The sequence below is a fragment of the Canis lupus genome, chromosome 5 (genome assembly GCF_048164855.1).
Source record: "Canis lupus baileyi chromosome 5, mCanLup2.hap1, whole genome shotgun sequence".
NCBI classification, from domain to species: Eukaryota; Metazoa; Chordata; class Mammalia; order Carnivora; family Canidae; genus Canis; species Canis lupus.
The window spans coordinates 72,279,088-72,300,973 of record NC_132842.1 but is presented as its reverse complement, the minus strand read 5'-3'; the positions used below and the strand labels follow the sequence as shown (position 1 = coordinate 72,300,973).

The following is a 21,886-nucleotide window of genomic DNA, read 5'->3' as shown; positions in this document are numbered from 1 at the left end:
TAGAGAATATAACCATGTCAAATGAAACCTGTCATGACTAAGGGATATAATTGAGAGAACTCAGAATAGATTTTTCTAACTTACTCTCATATTTTAGAACTATAAAGATTCTATGAAAGTCATTTAAATAGTTCCTATTTTTCTATGATGGGGAACCCTTATGGAGTCCTGTAAGTTGCTTGGAAGAAAGCAAGTTCCAGTAATTTCGAACACTCATTGCTGGAGTGAGTCTTTACATCTTCAGCTTTTTAGTGTTGCCAGGTTCCTACGTACTACTTCACTGGGAGGGGAGAAAGAAAGCTGTTTGGAGATCATGTTGAAATATTGGTCAGATTATGTGTGTGTTTGCGCATGTGCATATGTATGTATGCTTCATGGAAAATGCTTAAGTTTCTGGGATTCTAAGTTCTTAGGATTAGAGCTGATTTATATGATGCCAACTGTCAGGATGTTAGACTAGAGTGTTATAAATATCTTATTACAGATACGTACGCCCACTCGCAATTTTCCTTTCAAATATAGACAATTATGTATTAAAAGCTTTCAGTTCAGCAGAGTAAGTAGCAGAGGACAATTGTTACATATGGGGTGCCTGGCAGCCAAACTCTGGCTATAATAACTGGATGGTGCTTGGAGAATTGTATTAGTGGGACGTTTAAAAGGATAGAAACTATGGCTAGGATTTCCCATTTCATTTGGATAGACTGGCTTTTGAATTAGAAGCATCTTTTAGGGCATTTGGTATTTGCTTGAGATCACTTTAGCTAAAAGGAGACTCATCTTCCTTAACTCTGTGCACTGTCACCCCAGTTCTGGGGGAACTCTGACTTGGTCCATATGATGTTGTAATGGAAATAGCAATGGCCTGAGGATCATAATGCCTGTGTTCCTACCAGCTGGCTTAGTTATTAGCTAAAGTAATAGTTCTTAAGTTGAGAGTTATTAAGATCACTATTAGCTTAGTGATCTTAGGTAAATAACTGTACTTATCTACTCTTAGTGACTTCATATTTATTTTTTGTTTTTTTTTCCATGTAACTGAGTTTTATTTTTATTTATTTATTTTATTTATTTATTTTATTTTTATTGGAGTTCAGTTTGCCAACATATAGCATATCACCCAGTGCTCATCACGTCAAGTGCCCCCCCTCAGTGCCCGTCACTCAGTCACCCCAATCCCCTGCGCACCTCTCTTTCCACTACCCCTTGTTTGTTTCCCAGAGTTAGGTGAGTGACTTCGTATTTGAATGAATTAGATAGTTAATAGTTAAGGGCTTTTTCAGTTGTAGATTTATATGATTTTAACAGTGATATCTGCCTTAGCATAATATCCTCACTTAGCATAATGTTTTTAAGATTCATCCATGTTATAGTACATATCAGAATTTCATTCTTTTTTAAGGCTGACTATATTCCATTGCATATATATATGCACCACATTTTACCTATTCATCTTACTCTTGCTTTTGTATTTAGACAACTGTATGGTTTCTCCCTTTATTCTTATTATCTTTCTTCTATCCTTATTATTCTCACTTCTTTTGATGGATTATCTGAAGTCATGGTATCTAGGCTGGATTCCTATCATTTTGGTCATTGAATACACTCTGTTTTGTTAATGTCCTGCTTCAAATGTAGTGCTCAGAACAAAACAATATTCTGTGGTTAACTAGAAAGAATACAGTGGCTCATTTATTTCCTATAATCTGGATACCACACTTCTATTAAGATTATGTTAACTTTTTTAGAAACCACATTGTATTTTTGGCTCACATGAATCTTTAAAAGTAATATTACCAAGTTAAATTTTCCTTATGATATAATTATGTATTTCTTTAAAATTATAAAATACTTAAAGAACAGAAAAAGATAAACATTACCCAATTTAGAAAATTGAACATTACTGATATAGCTGAGAGTCCTTCTGGTACCTCTCCAATCTCATTTCCCTCCGTCTCTCGAGGTAACCACTATTCTAAATTTTGATATTATGCATTTCTTTGTACTTTTCATTACATATGTATTTCTAATTAGAGTCTAAGTCTAATTAGTTTTTCTATTTCTAATTATATAATTGTATTGCTTGTTTTTCAATTTTATATAAACAGTATTACATGAAATATGTAATACTTTTTAGTCAGCTCTTTTCTTCAAACATGAGATTCATCTATGTTGATGCATGTAGTTTTAGGTCATTTTCACTGCTGTAGTTTCCATCCTATTCATAGTTAATTTATTCATATTTTCTGATTGATGAACATTTATTTCTACTTTTTTTCTTTGTAATTATTTCTCAAACTTCAATGCAGAAACCTTACATTTCTTTAAAATGCCACCTTGTTGGTTTTAGTCCGTCTTTCCAGCTTGAGTTAGTTTTGAATGATGATCCAGTCATATAGCTGCAAATTTGGTATGGACCCATGATTTATTAGTGAATCTGAAATCAAATTTGCAAATTACTTTGAACTTTGAAATATAGTTTTTCTAGGACTGGAGAACGAAACACATTTTAGTGTATAAGGTTACTATACTAGCCTCAACTGTCTTTGACTGTAAATTCTTCTTTTATATCGTTTGGTTTTGAAGAACATAGGTAATTTTGTCTTTGACACATGTTAACACTATTTAGTTTTTTTCTCAAGCTGTAGTTTGGATTTGACTTTCCTTTCTCCCTCCTTCCCACTCTTTCTTGCCATTTTTAGAAGGTTTTTTTTTTTCTTTCTTTTTTTTTTTTTTTTTTTTTAAGCTCTGTCCTTTAGTGGCCTTAACCTTTTGGCTATTATTTTTATAAGAATTCTTTTGCTATACTGTCTTTAAAAACTTCATTATTGTACAGATATCCCCATAATTTCCCTGCTGTTCATGACTGTGTCTTTAATACTTTCTTCATATCTTCCAAAAATTTCTGATTGTATAAAGACAATTTCACTGTCATATCCCAAGGCCTAGAAAAGAACCTGGCATTTACTACAGTAAATGAACATCTCTTTCTAGAATTGTCTGTCCTTATATGTTCTGTAATTTTGTAGAATCCTTGGCCATGTAATCATGCTTTTTCTTTCATGTGTTTTAAAATTTGTTTATAATAAACTTACACGTTTGACTGACCTACTTTTCTCAATATAAAAACTTTGTGAGGGGCACCTGGGTGGCGCTTTCAGTTAAGCATCCAGCTCTTGCTTTTTGGCTTAGGTAGTGATCTCAGGGTCGTGAGATCGAGCCCCATATTGGACTCTACTCAGTGTGGAGTCTGCTTAAGATTCTTTCTCCCTTTGCCCCTGCCCCACATGTTCTCTCTCCCTCTCTCTCAAATAAATAAATAAATCTTAAAAAAAAAACCTTTGTGAAATTGTTATTTTCTGCCAAGTTTCCTGATATGATCATGTTACGAACAAATTGTTTTTTATTGCTCAGAATTAAGTACACAGTAATAGGATCCTTCCCTTTTAAGAGAGGGAAAAAGAGAGGGAAATGTGATCAAACTTAATACTTTTATTGAATTCTTTTAGCAAATAGTGGGTTATCCGACATGTTCTACTGTTATTATTTTTAAGGATGAAAGGATTTTTTTGACTTTTATTTGTTATTATGAAAACTTATACTTTTCTGTATGTTGTTTGGACAGAAGACATTTATTCTTCATTGGACAACAAATCATAACCTCCTTGGATTTACGGATGTAGAATATTTATTATTTTTATTTTTTGATTAAAAATGTTTTTAAGTTTTATTTTAGTTCCAGTTGGTTAACATATGGTGTAATATTGGTTTCGGGTGTATAATATAGTGGTTTCAGTACTTCATACATCACCTGGTGCTTATCGCAACAAGTGCACTCTTTAATCCTCATCACCTATTTCACTCATCCCTCCACCCACCTCCCTGATATACTCCACTGTTATTAAATCTTGTCTCTGTGACAGTGTTAAAACTGTGAAAGGAAGCATTTTACCTTCTGGTAGTCTGTGGTATATTTTTCACATTATCTGTTGTGGTGGTGGGAGACAACCATAGTATCTGTTCCAATCTTAGAATGTTTGCTAAAACAAGCCATGATCTAGTGCAAGTTTCTGATTCATACTTGTACACAAATCAGATGACATTTGATGTTCAATTAATTTACTGTAGTCTTCTGGTCAAAGTGAAATTTTACCCATCTAAAAAATCTTAGAGAATTTCTTGAGTTTAGAAGTTAGTTAAGTATCGCTAGACTGAATTGGCTCTAAGATAATAAAATGAAAATAAGAGTGTAAGAAAAGATCCATAAGTCTTAGGTAAAATTGTTTTGCAGCTAGAAATTTTCAGGTTTAGTCTGCATTTACCTTGAGATTTTTGAACTTTTAGGAAGTTCTTCCTTTCTGTTATTCCTTCAGACTAAACTATTTGTTTTTTTGCTATCTAGAAGAGTTTACATGGATACAATACCTGATATAAATAACAACGTTAAAGATTTTTGGTCTCTACCTCTAAAGAAAGATGATAGTCTTTATATTGGTGTAGTTTATTCACAGCCTCTACTAGTAAGTAGTCTAGTCACAATGTAATGGGAATCTCATAGTAGGCCAGTCTGGTATTTGAAGGCCAAAATACCTCATAAGATACATGTGTTGAAGTTATTCCAGTAATACAAAGCATTAGTCTTACTTTTCTGTAGCACTTATTCTTATTTTTGACACAATTTAATACACTTGGCTATTTAGTTTCCTAGTCAATGTAGATTAGCAAATAGCAGATTAGAAGAGATTTTGGAAACTACTTGTTGACAGGCCATGTGGACATCTGCAAGAAATCTGGATTAATTCTGCAAATAAGTGGATAGGAAAACTATTAAAGGAAGATACAAAAAATAAAAAAAACACAATCCTTTATGTATTCCTGTGATAGAGCTTACTGTCCCCACAGACTTTAGAAGCCCTTAAGGACATAAGCACTGCATAGTAATTGAAGTTCATGATGATGATGACTAAATCAGTAAAAGTTTAATTATGTTCTGTAGGGTATTTAGATGAAATGAGGAAACACATCCACTTTATAAAGATTCCCATTCAGAATGGCTAACTGGACACATTTTTGACACCCAAAGGGAGTAAAACTCAGTTCTTTGGAAAATGAATTTTTTGGTTTCACTAGTTCCTCAGTGATGCCTAGTAATCATGGGGATAATGTATCCTTCTGGGAGGGCCCAGAAGGCTTTGAGAATATGTGTATATGTGTAGACATCATCTAAGTATGAGCTTGAATTCTATGGAGAAGTGAAGAACATTTCTTTAGTCTTAGAAGGAGATGAGTAAATTTGTTTATTTGAAAATATCTTTGAATGAACTGATTCAACGGTATTAGTCATCATAGAAATGTCTTAAATTAAAAATTAAGTTGTTGAAAACAGCATGTTCATGCCAAGTGACATTTCTGACTCACTCATTATGGCAAATATTCTTTACAAGTCTACCTAAGGAGTAGTTTAAGGTCAGAATAATTGCAGAAGGTTGGAGGGAGAACCACAAAGAAACTTTTTTGTGTGTTTTAAATTACCATTTTTATCTGAAAACCACATAGGTGGTCACTCCTATTTTTCTAGAAGTATAAATTAGTACACTTAAATGAGTTATCAGGGAAAGATGCTTTCCTGTGGTTTTGAGGGGATTGATTTTTTTTTAAAGATTTTATTTATTTATTCATGACACACATACACACACACACACACACACACACAGAGGGAGAGGGAGAGAGAGAGAGAGAGAGAGAAAGGCAGAGACACAGGCAGAGGGAGAAGCAGGTTCCATGCAGGGAGCCCGACATGGGACTTGATCCCTGGTCTCCAGGATCACACCCTGGACTGAAGGCAGCGCTAAACCGCTGGGCCACGCGGGCTGCCTGAGGGGATTGATTTTATTGGGAAACTATTTTCTGCATATTTTTTTGAAACTTCAATACTTGAACATTTTTTCTTTCCATTTGAAAGAATGCCATTGGATTCCATTGTCTGATTAAAGAAGCAGATGGGCCTTTTATCCTTTTTCTGTTTTTTCCCCTTCTAACCCAATTGGTAATTCTGACTTTATAATATAGTCTTTTAAAAATAATCCAATTACATCACTATTCTAATTTCCCTTTTGTTTTCTTTCTTACCTTCCTTCCTATCTGTAAAATCTTAGCATTGGGTGGAACCTTAGAGGTCAGTTAATGTAAGGACCCACTTGATGGAAGAACTTTTTCTCTGACATCCATAATAGATGGTCATTCATCTTCTCATGGGGTGTTTCCAGTGATAATAAGCTCACTATTCCTAAGCAGCTCATTTAACTATTGATATCTCTAATTATTATGAATTTATTCTTTTTACTTTATTGAGATGAGCACTTTGTAATTTCCACAGATTAATCTGAATTCTGCCCTTAGAAGTCACAAAGAATTTGGCAGCTCTTGAAATTTGTGAGAACAATAATCATTTCCTTGCTTTCTATTTTCTTTATCTAGATTAAGTATCCCAATATCTTCTTTCTTTCTTTTTTTTTTTTTAAGAAAAGTAAACTCTATGCCCAATGTGGGGCTTTAACTCATGACCCCAAGATCAAGAGTTATATGTTCTACCAACTGAGCCAACCAGGCGTCCTAACTATCCCAACATCTTCAATTATTTACCTGATGACATGGTTTCAAATTCCATCATTATCTTCTTTCTCTTCTTCAGACAAATTCTGGTTTGAGCTACTAGATGGTAGGATTGTGCTCTTTACTGGGATAGGAAAAAGAGAATCAAGAGTTTAATTTTGGATGTGTTGTATTGAGATGCTCATGAGATAGCCACCTCTCTTTCTTTCTTCTGTTTTGGTTATTTTGCTATACCTCTTTTATTAAGCCATTTATCAGAGTGGATCTAGGAACGTGTATTATAAAAATGCCTCAGACTGAGACAGGAGACTGTCTGGGTTAATGAGAAGCAGGCTAGTGAAATCAGCTAGAAAAACTAAGGGGGATGGTTGTTCTTAAGCTTTGGTTGCTGGGCTTTTCAAATTTCTCGTCCCATACTGGTTTCAGCTTCCCTAGGGATCCCCATTGTGAATTTTTTCACTGATAACCTGAATTTACCCAATCATGTGTTGAATTTCTTTCTGCCTCTAGCCTCTCCTGCCTCTACTTTGTTTACCTACTTCCCTGCTTTAAAAACCTGCAGTAGCTCTCCACTGCCTTCAGGATAAAGTCTGAACTATGTATTTTTAAAGATTTTTTTTTTTTATTTGACAGAGAGAGACTTGATGTTGAGATGAGAAGTCTAGTTCCTGGGAAGGAGCTTGGTGGTGCCATCCTATCGCTGCTCAGGATGTGCGCTGTCTGTAATGGCTTGCTGCAAAACAAATGTTGAGGGCACCTGGGTGGCTCAGTTGGTTAAGTGTCTTGATTCTCGATCTCAGCTCAGGCCTTAATCTCAGGGTGGTGAATTCAAGCCCCATGTTGGGCTCACGCTAGATATGGAGCCTACTTAAAAAAAAAATTAATAGCCCACCTTCTCCAAGAAAAAAAAGAAAAAGAAAAAAGAAAAGAAAAAAAAAAGCACAAACAAACAAATGCTAAATGCCATTTTCACTTTTCATTTTTTTGGTAAAAGTGCAAATCCTTTTCAGATTTCTTTGAGTTAATGAAAACAGGCATAGATGGTCCCCACTTTATAATGGCTTGATTTATAATTTTTCTGACTCTACAACACTGCAAAAGCTATTATGGATTCAGTAGAAACTATGCTTTGAATTTTGATATATTCCTGGGCTAGTGATATGTAATACTATACCCTCTTGTGATGCTGAGAAGCCATGCAGTCATGAGGGTAAACAACCAATATTCTTAGAACCATTCTGCAACAAGTTTTTTCACTTTCAGTACAGTATTCAATAAATTACATGAGATATTTAACACTTTATAATGCAGTAGGCTTTATATTAGATGATGTTATCTAACTGTAGGCTAATGTAAGTGTTCTGAGCACATGTAAGGTGGGCTAGGCTAAGTAAGCTATGATGTTCTATGGGCTAAGTGTATTAAGTGCACTCTCAACTTGAAATATTTTCAATTTACTATGAGCTTATCAGGACGTAACTGCATCATACATAAGTGGTGGAAGATCTCTACTAAGTAGGTCTTTCTTAAATAAGCAAAGCGGCATAACTCAAACTTTTGAAAAGCAGGGGATACCTGTATGTCTTGTTTCCCTAAGAATTGTGTATTACTCTTTTTTTGGGTCCCTTTTCAATTGCTAAACCCAAGCCTTATACATGATTAGTACTCAGTAAACCTTGATAGATGTTCACAGAGCTAATTTAAAGAGTATTACTAATACCTAAATCATTACATTTCATCCATTAATGGTGATTATAAGGAATTTTCTTAGTGGTGCCAGGCTGTAGTGTTTTTATAAAGTTTTCCACCAAAGAAGCATTAATGGAGTACTGACTGTACTAATGTTAGAGAGAGATACAAAAAAGATGAAAGATACCATTTGTTCCTTACAAATTTGCTCAGTATCATATTTTTAAAGATTCGAGTTGCCTGAAGTCAACAGGTGCACACTGTTAAAACAAGTGTATCTTGTTTTATACCAGATAGGGTGTAATTCCAAGGGTTTGGAAGATTAGGATTGAAATGGAATGGGAACTCATTGCTTTGTCTAAAGTGCTGTTGTTTGTGTTTTGTTTTTTTTAATCAAAAGACTTCTTTTTAACATTAAGTAAAAAGATACCTCCTTTTGGATTTTGTATCCAGAAGGAAAGGAATATCATTTACTGCAAACAGGAAGGGCCTGTTTGTAGAGCATTTATCCTGTCTTTGCTGCCTTTTTTTTTGTATCTTTTCCTCTGGTTACCCATCCTGTCATTTGTAAAGCTAAGAACTTGGCTGCACTTGGCTGCACGTATAACAGGTTAATCAGGGTGAGTTTATTTGAGCTTTTAGTAAATGGTCCACAGGATATTTTCTTTCTGCTATTTAGTTTTTAATTCTGATCAGCCTCAGAGCTAACTGGAGATACTTGCCTGGTTTATTGTTTGCATTTAATATTCTCTCTACTTACATTCTCCTTTGCTTTTGTGGCAATTACTAATAGTGTTGCTACCCATGTGTGCATGGCTAGAAGGAACATGCATGAAAACTGTCCTTAATAATAATTTATTTTTCCTTGCATAAATTGTAGCATCTCTGTTGAGTATTAATTACATTGTCTGATTTCCTGATTGTTTTCTTGCATTTAATATATGATACTCCCTAAAGTTGGTTTCACTATGTTCCCGTAGAATTCTCTTGCCCTTCTGCTTGTATGCGTGTTCCTTATATTGTGCTCTTATCTGTTCTTTACTTATGTCCAATTATGTGGCAAAATGTCTCCATTTTGCATTGATAAATGTTATTCTCTAATTCTTTGCTCCTTTTTTATTTAAAAATATTTATTAAAGGGTGCCTGGATGGTTCAGTGGCTGAGTGTCTGCCTTTGGCTCAGGTCAGTGATCCCGGGGTCCTGGGGTCAAGTCCCACATCAGGCTCCCCAGAAAGAGCCTGCTTCTCTCTCTGCCTGTGTCTCTGCCTTTCCTTCTGTGTCTCTCATGAATAAAATCTTTAAAAAAATTTATTTGGCACTTCTTATTTATCAAACACTTCTGCGTATTTGTGAGTTTCTGTTAAATAAGACAGAGACACTGCCGTCATGTGTCATACATTCTATTGTGGAGGGAAGACAATTCAAAACCAGGAAAAGAGAAAAGTAAATAAGATAGTTTTAGACAGCAAGTGCTATGCAGAGAGTTAAAATACGGCGATTTGATAGTGTGTTGGTAGCTAATTTTTAAAAATTTGAATAGAGTTAACATACAGTGTTATATAATAATAATTCTACTATTGAGTGTTTATCCAAAGGAAATGAAAATACTAATTTGAAAAGATATATGCACTCCTATGTTCCTATGTTTATTGCAGTATTATTTACAATAACCAAGATATGGAAGCAACCTAAATGTCCATCAATAGAGAAATGGATAAGGAAGATGTGGTAAATATATATAATGGAATATTATGTAGCCATAAAAAGGATGACCTTGTGCCATTTGAGATAACATGGATGGATTGAGAGGGTATTATGCTCAGTGAAATAAGTCAAATTGAGAAAGGCAAATACAATGTGATTTCACTCATAAGTGGACTCCAAAACAATAATAAAACAACAATGAATGAATAAACAAACAAAAAGCAGAATCAAACCTATAAATACAGAGAATAATCTAATGGTTGCCAGAGGGGAGGAGTTCAGAGGGTTGGGCAAAATGAGTGAAGGGGGGAGTGGGAGATAACAGGCCTCCAGTTATGGAATAAAAAAAATCATGGGATTAAAAGACACAGCATAAGGGATACAGTCAATGATATTGTAAAGGTTATGCATAGCTAACCTGTGTGAACGTAGTACAATGTATAAACTTGTTGAATCACTTTATTCATATACCTTGATCATTCATTCGTAAATGTGTCAAAGAGATCATCATACCAGTGGACATACCAAGAATACTAACTCTGGGCAAGTGTCATGACTACTTGGTCAATTTGGAATTGCCATAGCTCTATAGTTAAAATTTTCAATTAACTTTTGATTAGGCAACAAAAGGAATTCTAAAAAATGTTAATGGTTTAGCTTCCATGTTTAACAACATGTTGCATTCTTTGCTTCATTCATTAATTCAGCAGGCATTGTTGAGCATTTATTGTGTCAAGTATTTTTCACTGTTCATATTCTATTTTCTAAAAGTAGCTTTCTGCCATCTTTATATCAGGCATTTTGAGTATGTTCCAAAAGTAATAGTGTTTTTTTATGTCTTGCTACTCAAAGAGTGGTCATTGGGCCAGCAGCATTGGCAACCTCTGGGAGCTTGTAAGAAATGCAAAATCTCAGGCTACCTTCCAGGCTTGCTGAATCAGAATCTGTATTTTAAAAAGATTGCTAGGTGATTCAATGCACATTAAAATTTAACAAGTACATATATAGCATATGGATTGTTACCATCTGTGTGTGTTTTTAAACAATTGAGTACTTTTACTCATTCAGCTACTTTGAGATTCCCTTTCATGTGAAAGCAATTATAGTAATATCCTTAGACAATCTTTTCTATTTTTAAAACTATATGAAAAAAATTATAAAACACAAGAGTAAGTAAATACTCTTATTTACAGAAGGTTACAAGTAAAAGACTGTTAGAAGTGGAGCTTAAGTGGTTTTCGTATCTGCTAAAACTTTCACAAAAATTGTAATTAAAAAAAAACATAGATTACGAGAGACCTTGCTGCAAAATTTGTTGAGTGGAAAGGTTTTATTTATTTATTTATTTTAATATTTATTTAAAGATTTTATTTATTCATGAGAGACACAGAAAGAAAGAGAGAGGCAGAGAGAGAGAGAGAGAGAGAGGCAGAAACATAGGCAGAGGGAGAAGCAGGCTCCATGCAGGGAGCCTGACATGGGACTCCATGCCTGGTCTCCAGGATCATGGGCCAAAGGCAGGCGCTAAACCGCTGAGTCATCCAGGTGTCCCGGGAAGGTTTTAACACAGAGGTCCTTTCAGTACCTTTTCCATAGGGTGAATAATAAAGGCATATCTGAAACCCATGGAAAATAATGCTAAGTTATCATCCTGTCCTTTATTTTTACAGAGGAATATGAAGTAAACTACTGTTCTCAAATCATTACTCTTCTAGAAAAAGTAGTAGTTTGATATCCAGGTTTTCTTTCTGGTTGTTTGATTACTTAGAGACTAAAGAAAAAGAATTTTTGGAAAATCAATTGTCTACTCCTAATATGACGAGGAACGGAAGACAATTTTATTTCTTTTATTTAAGTACAAGTGTACCTCACTCAAGGGTAACAAATTAAGAATGTAGATTGATCAGTAAATGTTTTAAGTAGTATTTATAAAGACTGAATTGTATATTTTATTAGCACAGAGTAATTTTTATGATGTAGTAAATGAGAATAGAAAATGTGCTTCGGCAAATTTTTTATTGCTTAAAATATTTTAATATTTTTATTGCTTAAAAAAAAATTGCCAGAGAAATACATCATAGGTAGAACAGTAAGTGAGAAGGGCCTGAGAAGGGAATGAGCTAAATATATACTTCTTTAATTTGGATTGTGAACATTCAAAAAAATTACTTCATCTAAACAGTGTGAAGCAGATGTTGAACACAATGTAAATGCTGCTTTTTGAGTGGAGGGCTTTTACGTATAGCAGTGAAAGTGTGAGATCATCCATAGTCAACTTTATTTCCTGGTGTCACAAAAGTTCCCTTGTGTGTTGGTTTGTTTGTTTGTTTGTTTTAAGATTTTATTTATCTATTTTAGAGAGAGAAAGGAGCATAAACAGGGGAAGGAGCAGAGGGAGAGGGACAAGCAGACTCTATGCCGAGCATAGAGCCCAACTTGAGGCTTGATCCCAGGACCATCATGACCTGAGCTGAAGTCAGACACTTAACCACCTGAGCCATCTAGATATCCCTGGTTATTCTTTAGTAAACTAGATGTGACAATGTTCTTTGGCTATTACTGTGAGAACTGATTGATAATACTGGGATTTTGTGATCAAGAGGCTAGAAACTGACAAGTGTGAAGTATTTGAGATCTACAGCCTGCCTTCTTTGTTTTTGCTCTCAGCATTTGCTTTATGAATCTGCCTTCTATATTTTGTTCCTTAATTTTCTTGTTATTTTTCAATTTTTTTCTCTATTGTAATAGCTTTGCTGTCTACTCCTAAAAATGCTGAGCATTCAAAATCATATTTTTTAGAAGGAAAAAAGGTCTTGAATTTAGAGCAGGGTACCCGCTTTAAAGGTAAGCAGGGTAAAGCAGGGTATTATGAGATTATACTATTATAACATGAAATTTAAGGATTTTTTAGCGCTTATTTTAATCATATATTTCTTATTGGTGTCTGATGAATGGTCACAATTTTGTATTTGCTGTTCTTAATAGAGAAGTCTATGCATTCTAAGACATAAGGAAAAAGAACAATAAAGAGTTGCGGATCTTTGAATCTCATCATTTCTTGGGGTGTAGAGAAGTTTGCAAAGCATAATCCTTGCAAACTTTGCACTTTTATTAGATTGATACCCTCAAAGCATGGTACACAAATAAGATCTTTTTTAGGAAGGATAAAATGGTATTTGCTATATACAGTTCAGAGCATTGAATTTAAAATATACATTTCTCTAAGTTGGCCTCAGGGGTAAGGTAATTTCTCCATGTGCATATATTTAGCAAGTCAAAGCATTAAGAATTTATTCAGGATGTATATAGGTAAGATATTTTTGTACTTTAATGGAAAGTCTCATGCTTAATGGACTGGGGTACTGTCGGTGATTAAATACCTAAATATATTAATTTTGGCACACTTGACATAATTTAGGGTTTTGTCCACAGAAATCGGTTTTGATTAAAAGAGCTCCCCTTTTCTGTCTTTTTAATAGCAACATCATGACAACAGAGAAGAGTTTAGTGGCTGAGGCTGAAAATTCACAGCACCAACAACAGAAGGAAGAAGGTGAGGGAGTCACAAATTCAGGTCAACAAGAAACTCAGCTGGAAGAGCTTTCTCAAGAGGCAGCTGAGGGAGATAATCATTGTGAGCAGAAGCTGAAAACATCTAATGGAGATACCCCTACACATGAAGACTTAACCAAGAACAAGGAGCGGACATCAGAAAACAGGGGTCTGTCACGGCTGTTCTCATCATTTCTCAAAAGACCAAAGTCTCAGGTTTCTGAGGAAGAAGGCAAGGACGTAGAGTCAGCTAAAGAGAAATGTGAAGGAGGTCAGAAAGAGATAGAATTTGGAACCAGTCTTGATGAAGAGATCATTTTAAAAGCCCCAATTGCAGCTCCTGAACCTGAACTCAAAACAGACCCATCCTTGGATCTTCATTCATTAAGCAGTGCAGAAACTCAGGTAAGGATGTGCAAATGTGTGAGACATGTGTAATAAAGACAAGTTATACACCTTATTTTTCAGTTAATAACCTTTGGTGTTATTTCTTACTAACCAGTTAATTTAGGCATTGATTGATAGGAATAAGTAACATTAAGCTTTGGAATTTCTGTTGTAAAGAAATTGATGTAGTCAATGGAAACTTGACTTTTTAAAAGATATTCTCTGTACTTTTATATTTACATTTTATAAATCAAATAAAACAAAATGAAAGAAAAGTATTTATCAAATGAGTTTATTTACCTATATATCAGCTGTGATGATAGAACAAGTCCAAGATTTTTTTTTTTTTTTTTAAGTCCAAGATTTTTAATGAGAGAGGGGAAAAAGTGAGGTGGTTTAAAGTTCATTTTGTTGGAATTATTAGGCATGGGACAGTTTATCTGCAAACATGGCCCTTTTTATGAAAATCCTCATAGAAGCCATGTAATAGATTCAAGCCATCCAGAAAGAATTATGTGCTAGGTTAGAGCCATGCCTGCCTTATCTTTATTGTTTTCTCCAACTAGATGATATAATAGAGTGTAAGTTATGGATAAGGAAGGCTAGTTCTTTATATCACCTTTGTAATAAACAATAGTTTGGGGCCTTAACTGTGTCACAGTTATGCCTTGCTACTCAAAGAGTGGTCCTACGGTCAGCTGCATTGGCAACCTCTGGGAGCTTGTTGGAAATGCAGAGTGTCAGGCTCCGCTGCAAACTTGCTAAATCAGAATCTGCTTTAACCAAGATTGCTGGGTAATTTGATGCACATTAAAATTTAACAAGTACGTATATAGCATGTACTAAACATGAGTTGTGAATTTATTTATCTGTCAAAAAAACATCGAAAGTATTAGTACTATAACTCCAACTATTTTCTAGGAATCCCATTTGCTTCTAGCCTTACTATCTATAAATTAAAAACTATTTTAAAGGTGTTTTTATTTATTTATTTTTTATTTATTTATTTTTTAAAGGTGTTTTTATTTCTGAAGCATGTGAGCATTATTTGCATTGTTAAAAATATAAATCCTAGGGCAGCCCTGGTGGCGCAGCGGTTTAGCGCCGCCTGCAGCACGGGGTGTGATCCTGGAGACCCAGGATTGAGTCCCACCTTGGGTTCCCTGCATGGAGCCTGCTTCTCTCTCTGCCTGTGTCTCTGCCTCTCTCTCTCTCTTTCTCTCTCTCTCTCTGTCTCTATGAATAAATAAATAAATAAAATCTTTAAAAAATATATATATATGGGCTACATCGTTTTATTAGAGTTTTCTAAAAATATTACATGTATCTCTAGAAATATTACTTGTATATTAAAAGTGCAGGTAGTAAAATTTAGGTTAAAGTTGTAATTTTACATACTTGCTATTTGTGAAATGTTGAAAAGAAGATTTACTATATAGTATAGTTGTTAAAAATGCAGGCTATGAAATCAGTCTAGAAAATCATAGCTGAGTGACACTTTTGCTTTATTAGTTTCTTCCTCTGTGCAATAAAGATAAAATTCACCTCCTTTGGCTATTATGAGGATTAAACAAGATAAACATGGAATGCTCTTAAGATATTGCTTGCCACTCATTAAATTTTAGTTATTATTACTCAGTTCATCAACATGAACAGTAAAGGCAAAGAAACCCTATGTATTTTAATATCATGAATTTAATTTTATTTTAGAAATACCAAGAGTTAAATTTACATTATCTTTCAGGAAACCTTGTACTTTGAGGAGGTTTTTAACTGCCATTTTTCTCCTCTGCTTTATGTAGGGAAAAATTTATATTTTGTTTTAGTTAGCATTTGAATCAGGGCTAGTCTATTTTATCTAAAAATCATAGCATTTGTACTGAAGTTAAAACATGATGGACAAAGTTAATTTTAAATTTAACTAAAGTCTCATTCATTGAAACTTTATTAAATCAGAATAATGATAAATTATATGCAAGTGTTTATATATAAAGAAAAAGAAAATTAGTAATAATAAATTTCAAGGAGATATTGCTTAAAGAAGAAAACTCTTTTGGGCTTTTTAGAAGCTAGTATTTATAATCAAAACCTCGTGGATCAGAACCTTATAGGTAAACGTTTATTTGTTTAACCATATTTCTGTATGTGTGGTAGAGTTTCACTTAAGTGGTCCTTTTCCATCCAGATTTTTTAAAAGTAAGTTTGCATTATAGGACTGTACCAGTCTTCATGTAGGGTACCTTGGGTTTTTTGGAAGCCATGTATCTGTTTTTTTTTTTTTTTTTTTTTTTTTTATTTATGATAGTCCCACAGAGAGAGAGAGAGAGAGAGAGGCAGAGACACAGGCAGAGGGAGAAGCAGGCTCCATGCACTGGGAGCCCGATGTGGGATTCGATCCCGGATCTCCAGGATCGCGCCCTGGGCCAAAGGCAGGCCCCAAACCGCTGCGCCACCCAGGGATCCCTGTATCTGTTTTTAATGTTATTTATTCATTCAACAAATACTTCCTGAAAACCTACTATGTATGCCAGGCCCCAAGCTGGATATCATTAGTAAATAAAAAGTACAGTATGACAGAGAGGTTTAAGATCATGAATTCTGGAGCCAAACTGGTATGTAACTTATTAACTGAATGATGCTGTATGAGTTACTTTAACTTCTCAGGCTTCAGTTTCTTTCCTTTCCTTTCCTTTTTCCTTTCCTTTCCTTTCCTTTTTCCTTTCCTTTCCTTTCCTTTCCTTTCCTTTCCTTTCCTTTCCTTTCCTTTCCTTTCCTTTCCTTCCCTTTTTCCTTTCCTTTCCTTTCCTTTCCTTTCCTTTCCTTTCCTTTCCTTTCCTTTCCTTTTTTCTTTCCATTCCTTTCCTTTTTCCTTTCCTTTCCTTTTTCCTTTCCTTTCCTTTCCTTTTTCCTTTCCTTTCCTTTTTTTCTTTAATGCAGTATAGTTACAATACAGTGCTATATCAGTTTCAGATATAGTGAGTTGACAGTTCCGTACATTACTCAGTGCTCATTATCAAAAGTGTTATTGATCCCCTTCACCTTTTTTTTTTTTTGGTAATTGAGTTATTTTTTAATTTTATTTTTTTCATATCATAAACTTACTTTCTTTTTTATAAATTTTATTTTAATTCCAGTATAGTTAACATCAGTGTTATATTAGTTTGAGGTATATAATATAATGATTCAGCAATTCCATATGTTAGTGCTCATCAAAATAAGTGTGCTCTTAATCCACCTTCCCCTATTTCCCCCATTCTCCATCCCCATGAACCATCTGTCTATAGACCATAAAAGTCTATTTTTTTGGTTTGTCTCTCTTTTTCTTTTCCCTTTGTTTTGTTTCTTAAATTCCACATATGCGTGAAATCATATGGTATTTGTTTTTCTCTGACTGACTTACTTAACACTGTATTCTCTAGATCTGTCCATGTTGTTGCAAATGCCAGGGTTTCATTTCATTCTTTTTTATGACTAAATAATATTCCATTGTAGATATATACCACATCTTCTTTATCCATGGACACTTGGGCTGCTTCCATAATTTGGCTATTGTAGATAATGCTACAGTAAATATAGGGGTTCATACAGTAAATACAGGGGTTTGGGTAAATACCCAGTAGTGCAATTACTGGATCATAGTGTAATTTTAACTTTTTGAGAAACCTCCATACTGTTTTCTGCAGTGGCTGCACTGGTTTGCATTCCCACCATCACTGCATGAAGGTTCCTTTTTCTCCACATCCTCATCAATGCTTTTTGTTTCTTGTGTTTTTTATTTTAAAGATTTAATTTTAAGTAATCCCTATACCCAATGTGGAGCTTGAACTCACAACCCACAGATTAAGAGTCATATGCTTCACCAACTGAGCCAGCCAAGGTACCCCATGTTTTTTTAACCATTCTGATAGGTGTGAAGTGATACCACATTGTGGTTTTGATTAACATTTCCTTGATGAGTGATGTTGAGCATCTTTTCATGTGTCTTTTGGCCATCTAGAGGTCTTCTTTGGAGAAACGTCTGATCATGTTTTCTGACCATTTTTATTTTTTTTAAGATTTATTTATTTATTCATTCAGGGAGAGTGAAGAGAGAGGCAGAGACACAGGCAGAGGGAGAAGCAGGCTCCATGCAGGAAGCCCGATTGGCTATTATTGTGAGAACTGATTGATAATACTGGGATTTTGTGATCAAGAGGCTAGAAACTGACAAGTGTGAAGTATGTGAGATCTACAGCCTACCTTCTTTGTTTTTGCTCTCAGCATTTGCTTTATGAATCTGCCTTCTATATTTTGTTAAAGGTCTTTGTTAAAGACCCTGGAGATCTGGGTCTCCAGGATCACACCCCGGGCTGCAGGTGGCACTAAACTGCTGTGCCACCAGGGCTGCCCTCTGACCATTTTTAAAGTGGATTATTTGTGGGTTTTGGTGTTATGTAAAATTTTAATGCTAACCTTTAATCGGATATGTCATTTGCAAAAATCTTCCTCCATTCAGTAGTTTATGTTTTAGTTTTGTTGATTTTTTTTTCCCTTGACTGTGCAGAAGGTTTTTATTTTGATGTAGTCCCAATAGTTATTTTTGCTTTTGTTTCCTTTGCCTCAGAAGATATATCTAGAAAAATTTGCTACAGCTCTGGCCTCTGTTTCTTTTCTGTCAAATGGGGATAATATTAGTCTCCTCCCCACAGGCTTATTATGAGGATAGAGTGAGTTCATATAAATAATGCTTTTAGAATAATAACTGGTCCATTTTAATTGTTACACAGTATTGTTGTTGTTATAAAAGAAACCTAATCCTTACTCTTGATGACTTTATAGTCTAAGGGAAGAGACAGAAAAGTAGTAAATATAAAATAATTATTCATTTTAAATGTTATGAAGGCAATAAACAGGGTACTGACATGAATAGCAGAGTGAGGATAGGATAGATAGGATAACCAATTGAAGGCCTCTCTAAAGAGGTCACATTTAAAAGGATCATGAAAGATGAGAAGGAACCTTTTAGACCACCTCCAATATCTAAGGCAGGAGCCAAATAATTAAGTCCTTTTTCCTTTATGTCAACCATGTATTCTGAAAGAAAGAATTAGTGAGGTTTAGTTAAGAATCTTTCAGCAGTTTTATTATATTGGAAGTAAGAAAGTATGTACCACAATATTTCATTTACCTCTATAACTTTGGGGTGACTTCATGAGAACCCTAGGAAACTCAGATTTCAATGTCTCTTGCTTCTTTGAATCTACTTCACATTGAGCATGATTGATAAGTGTTAGAAAGGAGTTAACTGGCAGTTACAGTTATTAGCCTAGTTTATATGTTGCTTTATGCTCTAAATTGGTCCCAGGAATCCCTCTTATCCATTCACAAGATTTAGAATATGTGATAAACCACATCTCATTTGCACCTCATAAAGCTACCTTGCTAAAATTGAAGAGCATGGGGCAGAGGTGGTAAGGTTTTGATAAACTTTAATAATATATAATCGTTGGGATGCCTGGGTGGCTCAGCGGTTGAGCGTCAGCCTTTAGCTCAGGGCCTGATCCTGGATTCTCAGGATCGAGTCCTACATCGGGCTCCCTGCATGGAGCCTGCTTCTCCTTCCTCTGCCTGTGTCTCTGCCTCTCTCTCTATGTATCTCATGAAGGAATAAATAAAATCTTTAAAAAATAATAATAATATATAATCACATAGTCAGGAAGAATATATAATGCTGAGAGTAATAGATTGGTGTCTTCTAGTTGACCTGAAACCTTCATTTATTGATTTGAAAGATAGGTTTCTACCTGAGAAATTTCAAGGATAGCATAGAATATAGATGGAGATCATAATATCTTTTATAGATAAATAATTTATTTAATCTTAATATCACTTTTTTTTTTTAAGATTTTATTTATTTGAGAGTGAGAGAGTGAGAGAATGAGCAAGGCCCTGGTGGGAAGGGGAGGGGAGTATAGAAGAGAAGCAAACTCCTTGCTGAGCAGGGAGCGAGTGGCAGTGCTGGGCTAGGTCATGACCTGAGCCAAAGGCAGATGCTTAACCAACTGACTGAGCCACCCAAGTGCCCTTCACTTACAATTTGTTTTTAACAGTTTTTCTTCTTCACTGCGTTTATTGGTAGAATTATTATGGTTATTAAAAATGTATACAGCAGGGGGCACCTGGGTGGCTCAGTGGTTGAGCTTCTGACTTCAGCTTAGGTTGTCTAGGGATCGAGTCCCACATTGGGCTCTCTGCATGGAGCCTGCTTCTCCTTCTGCCTGTGTCTCTGCCTCTCTCTCTGTGTGTGTGTCTCTCATGAATAAATAAATGAAATCTAAAATAAATAAATAAATAAATAAATAAATAAATAAATAAATAAATAAAATCTTTTTAAAAAATGTATATAGCATATTTTGTGAAATGTCCTTATTCCTGACTTGATGTCATGGATATGTAGCCTGCTCAGGAAGAACACAGAGAAGATCCAGATTTTGAAACTAAGGAAGGAGGGGGACTTGAAGAGTGCTCTAAAATAGAAGTAAAAGAAGAAAGTCCTGAGTCAAAAGCAGAAAGAGAATTAAAAGCTTCCCAGAAATCAATCAGAAGACACAGAAACATGCACTGCAAGGTTTCTTTGTTGGATGATACAGTTTATGAATGTGTTGTGGAGGTGAGTGCATTTTAATTTCTGTAGTCAAAACTCTTACAAATTGCTTTATGTAAGGTTGAGTAAGTAGTGTCAGTGACTATTTCTGTGGAAATGTTAATAGTGATTTTCTGGAAGCAGAGGTCTGGAAGGATGATGAATGAGTCCTATTTTCTTCTCCAGTTTTTTCTGTATCTACCAAATCTTGTGAATGGAGCATGTGTTACTTTTATAATCCAAAACAATTTTGTTTAAACACAACTTGGTTTGTTATTTATAGAGTGACCTGCCAGGCAGCCTCAATTTCTGATACTAGTTCTAGCTATCCCCATAATCATATCTGTCAAAAAATGTGGTAATTTCTGCTGTCCCAGATCTAAACCTGAGTAAGCCTTGGTTTGTTCAATGTATTTCTTTAGCCCTATGAAGTAGTATGTAAAAAATTTAAAGCAAATAATGCCATTTCTTAAAATACTCTGTTATTTTCTGAAAAAATAAGTAACCAAGTCAGGATTGAAGAAAAATGTCAGTTACTTGGTTATCCTTTTGCTGCTTCAAGGCAACTTAAAATCCTTAAAAATCTACTAACCATTTTCTTAACTAGAGCAGTAATTATCAATTATGATATGCTTGATATAAAGCAATTATTGTTATTATAACTAATTGTAGCCTTCATTGTAAAATATATAATTCACATATACTTGTATTTTAGGTATATAATTATGAATTGAATTATTTATATGCAAATGCAAATATATCAAAGCACTAATAGTCGAAAATATCACACTATATCTATTAATAGACATTCCCTCTCCAAGTTTTAAACAAGAAGTCAAGAAAAATACACTATTGCACTTTGAAAATAGCTGCTATACCTGGTAACTAGAGACTTCTGGTCTACTCTTTCTGCTTCTCACCACTAGCTAGTTGAGAGAAGGGAAAAGCTATTCTACACATTCTTCCCATTCAGACCAAGATCCAGATATGGGTTCTTTGTACCTGAAACATTTGGAGGCAGATATGTTTCAGAATTCAGAATATTTTGGATTTTAGAAAGGCAGTAAGTACTTATGCTGCATATTTCATAACACACCCAGTGGGGTATGTGGCAGTACCAAGATTCATTTTTTTTTTCTTAGAGACTTTATTTATTTGAGAGAGAGAGCACGAATAGGAATGAGGGGCAGAGGGAGAAGGAGACTGCTGAGCAAGGAGCCCTGCTCAGGGCTTGATCCTAGGACCCTGAGATTATGACTGAGCCCAAGGCAGACGCTTAACCAACTGAGCCACCGAGGTGCCCTCAAGATTCATTCTAA

At 34.7% G+C, this 21,886-nt stretch overlaps 1 protein-coding gene across 47 annotated transcripts in view; it reads left to right on the top strand.

Annotated features, from left to right (window-relative positions):
* Positions 1 to 21,886, top strand: part of EPB41 (erythrocyte membrane protein band 4.1) — a 198,063-nt gene that overhangs the window by 75,252 nt on the left and 100,925 nt on the right. For 40 of the 47 annotated variants that reach the window (XM_072827483.1, XM_072827480.1, XM_072827482.1 and 37 more), the window contains 2 exons: positions 13,486 to 13,963; positions 20,382 to 20,594. In XM_072827483.1, the coding sequence (XP_072683584.1) occupies positions 13,493 to 13,963; positions 20,382 to 20,594 (684 nt within the window). In that variant the 5' untranslated portion in view covers positions 13,486 to 13,492. Of the gene's footprint in view, positions 1 to 13,485; positions 13,964 to 20,381; positions 20,595 to 21,886 lie in introns of those variants that run through there. The other 7 variants (XM_072827510.1, XM_072827513.1, XM_072827508.1 and 4 more) reach the window with 3 other exon arrangements.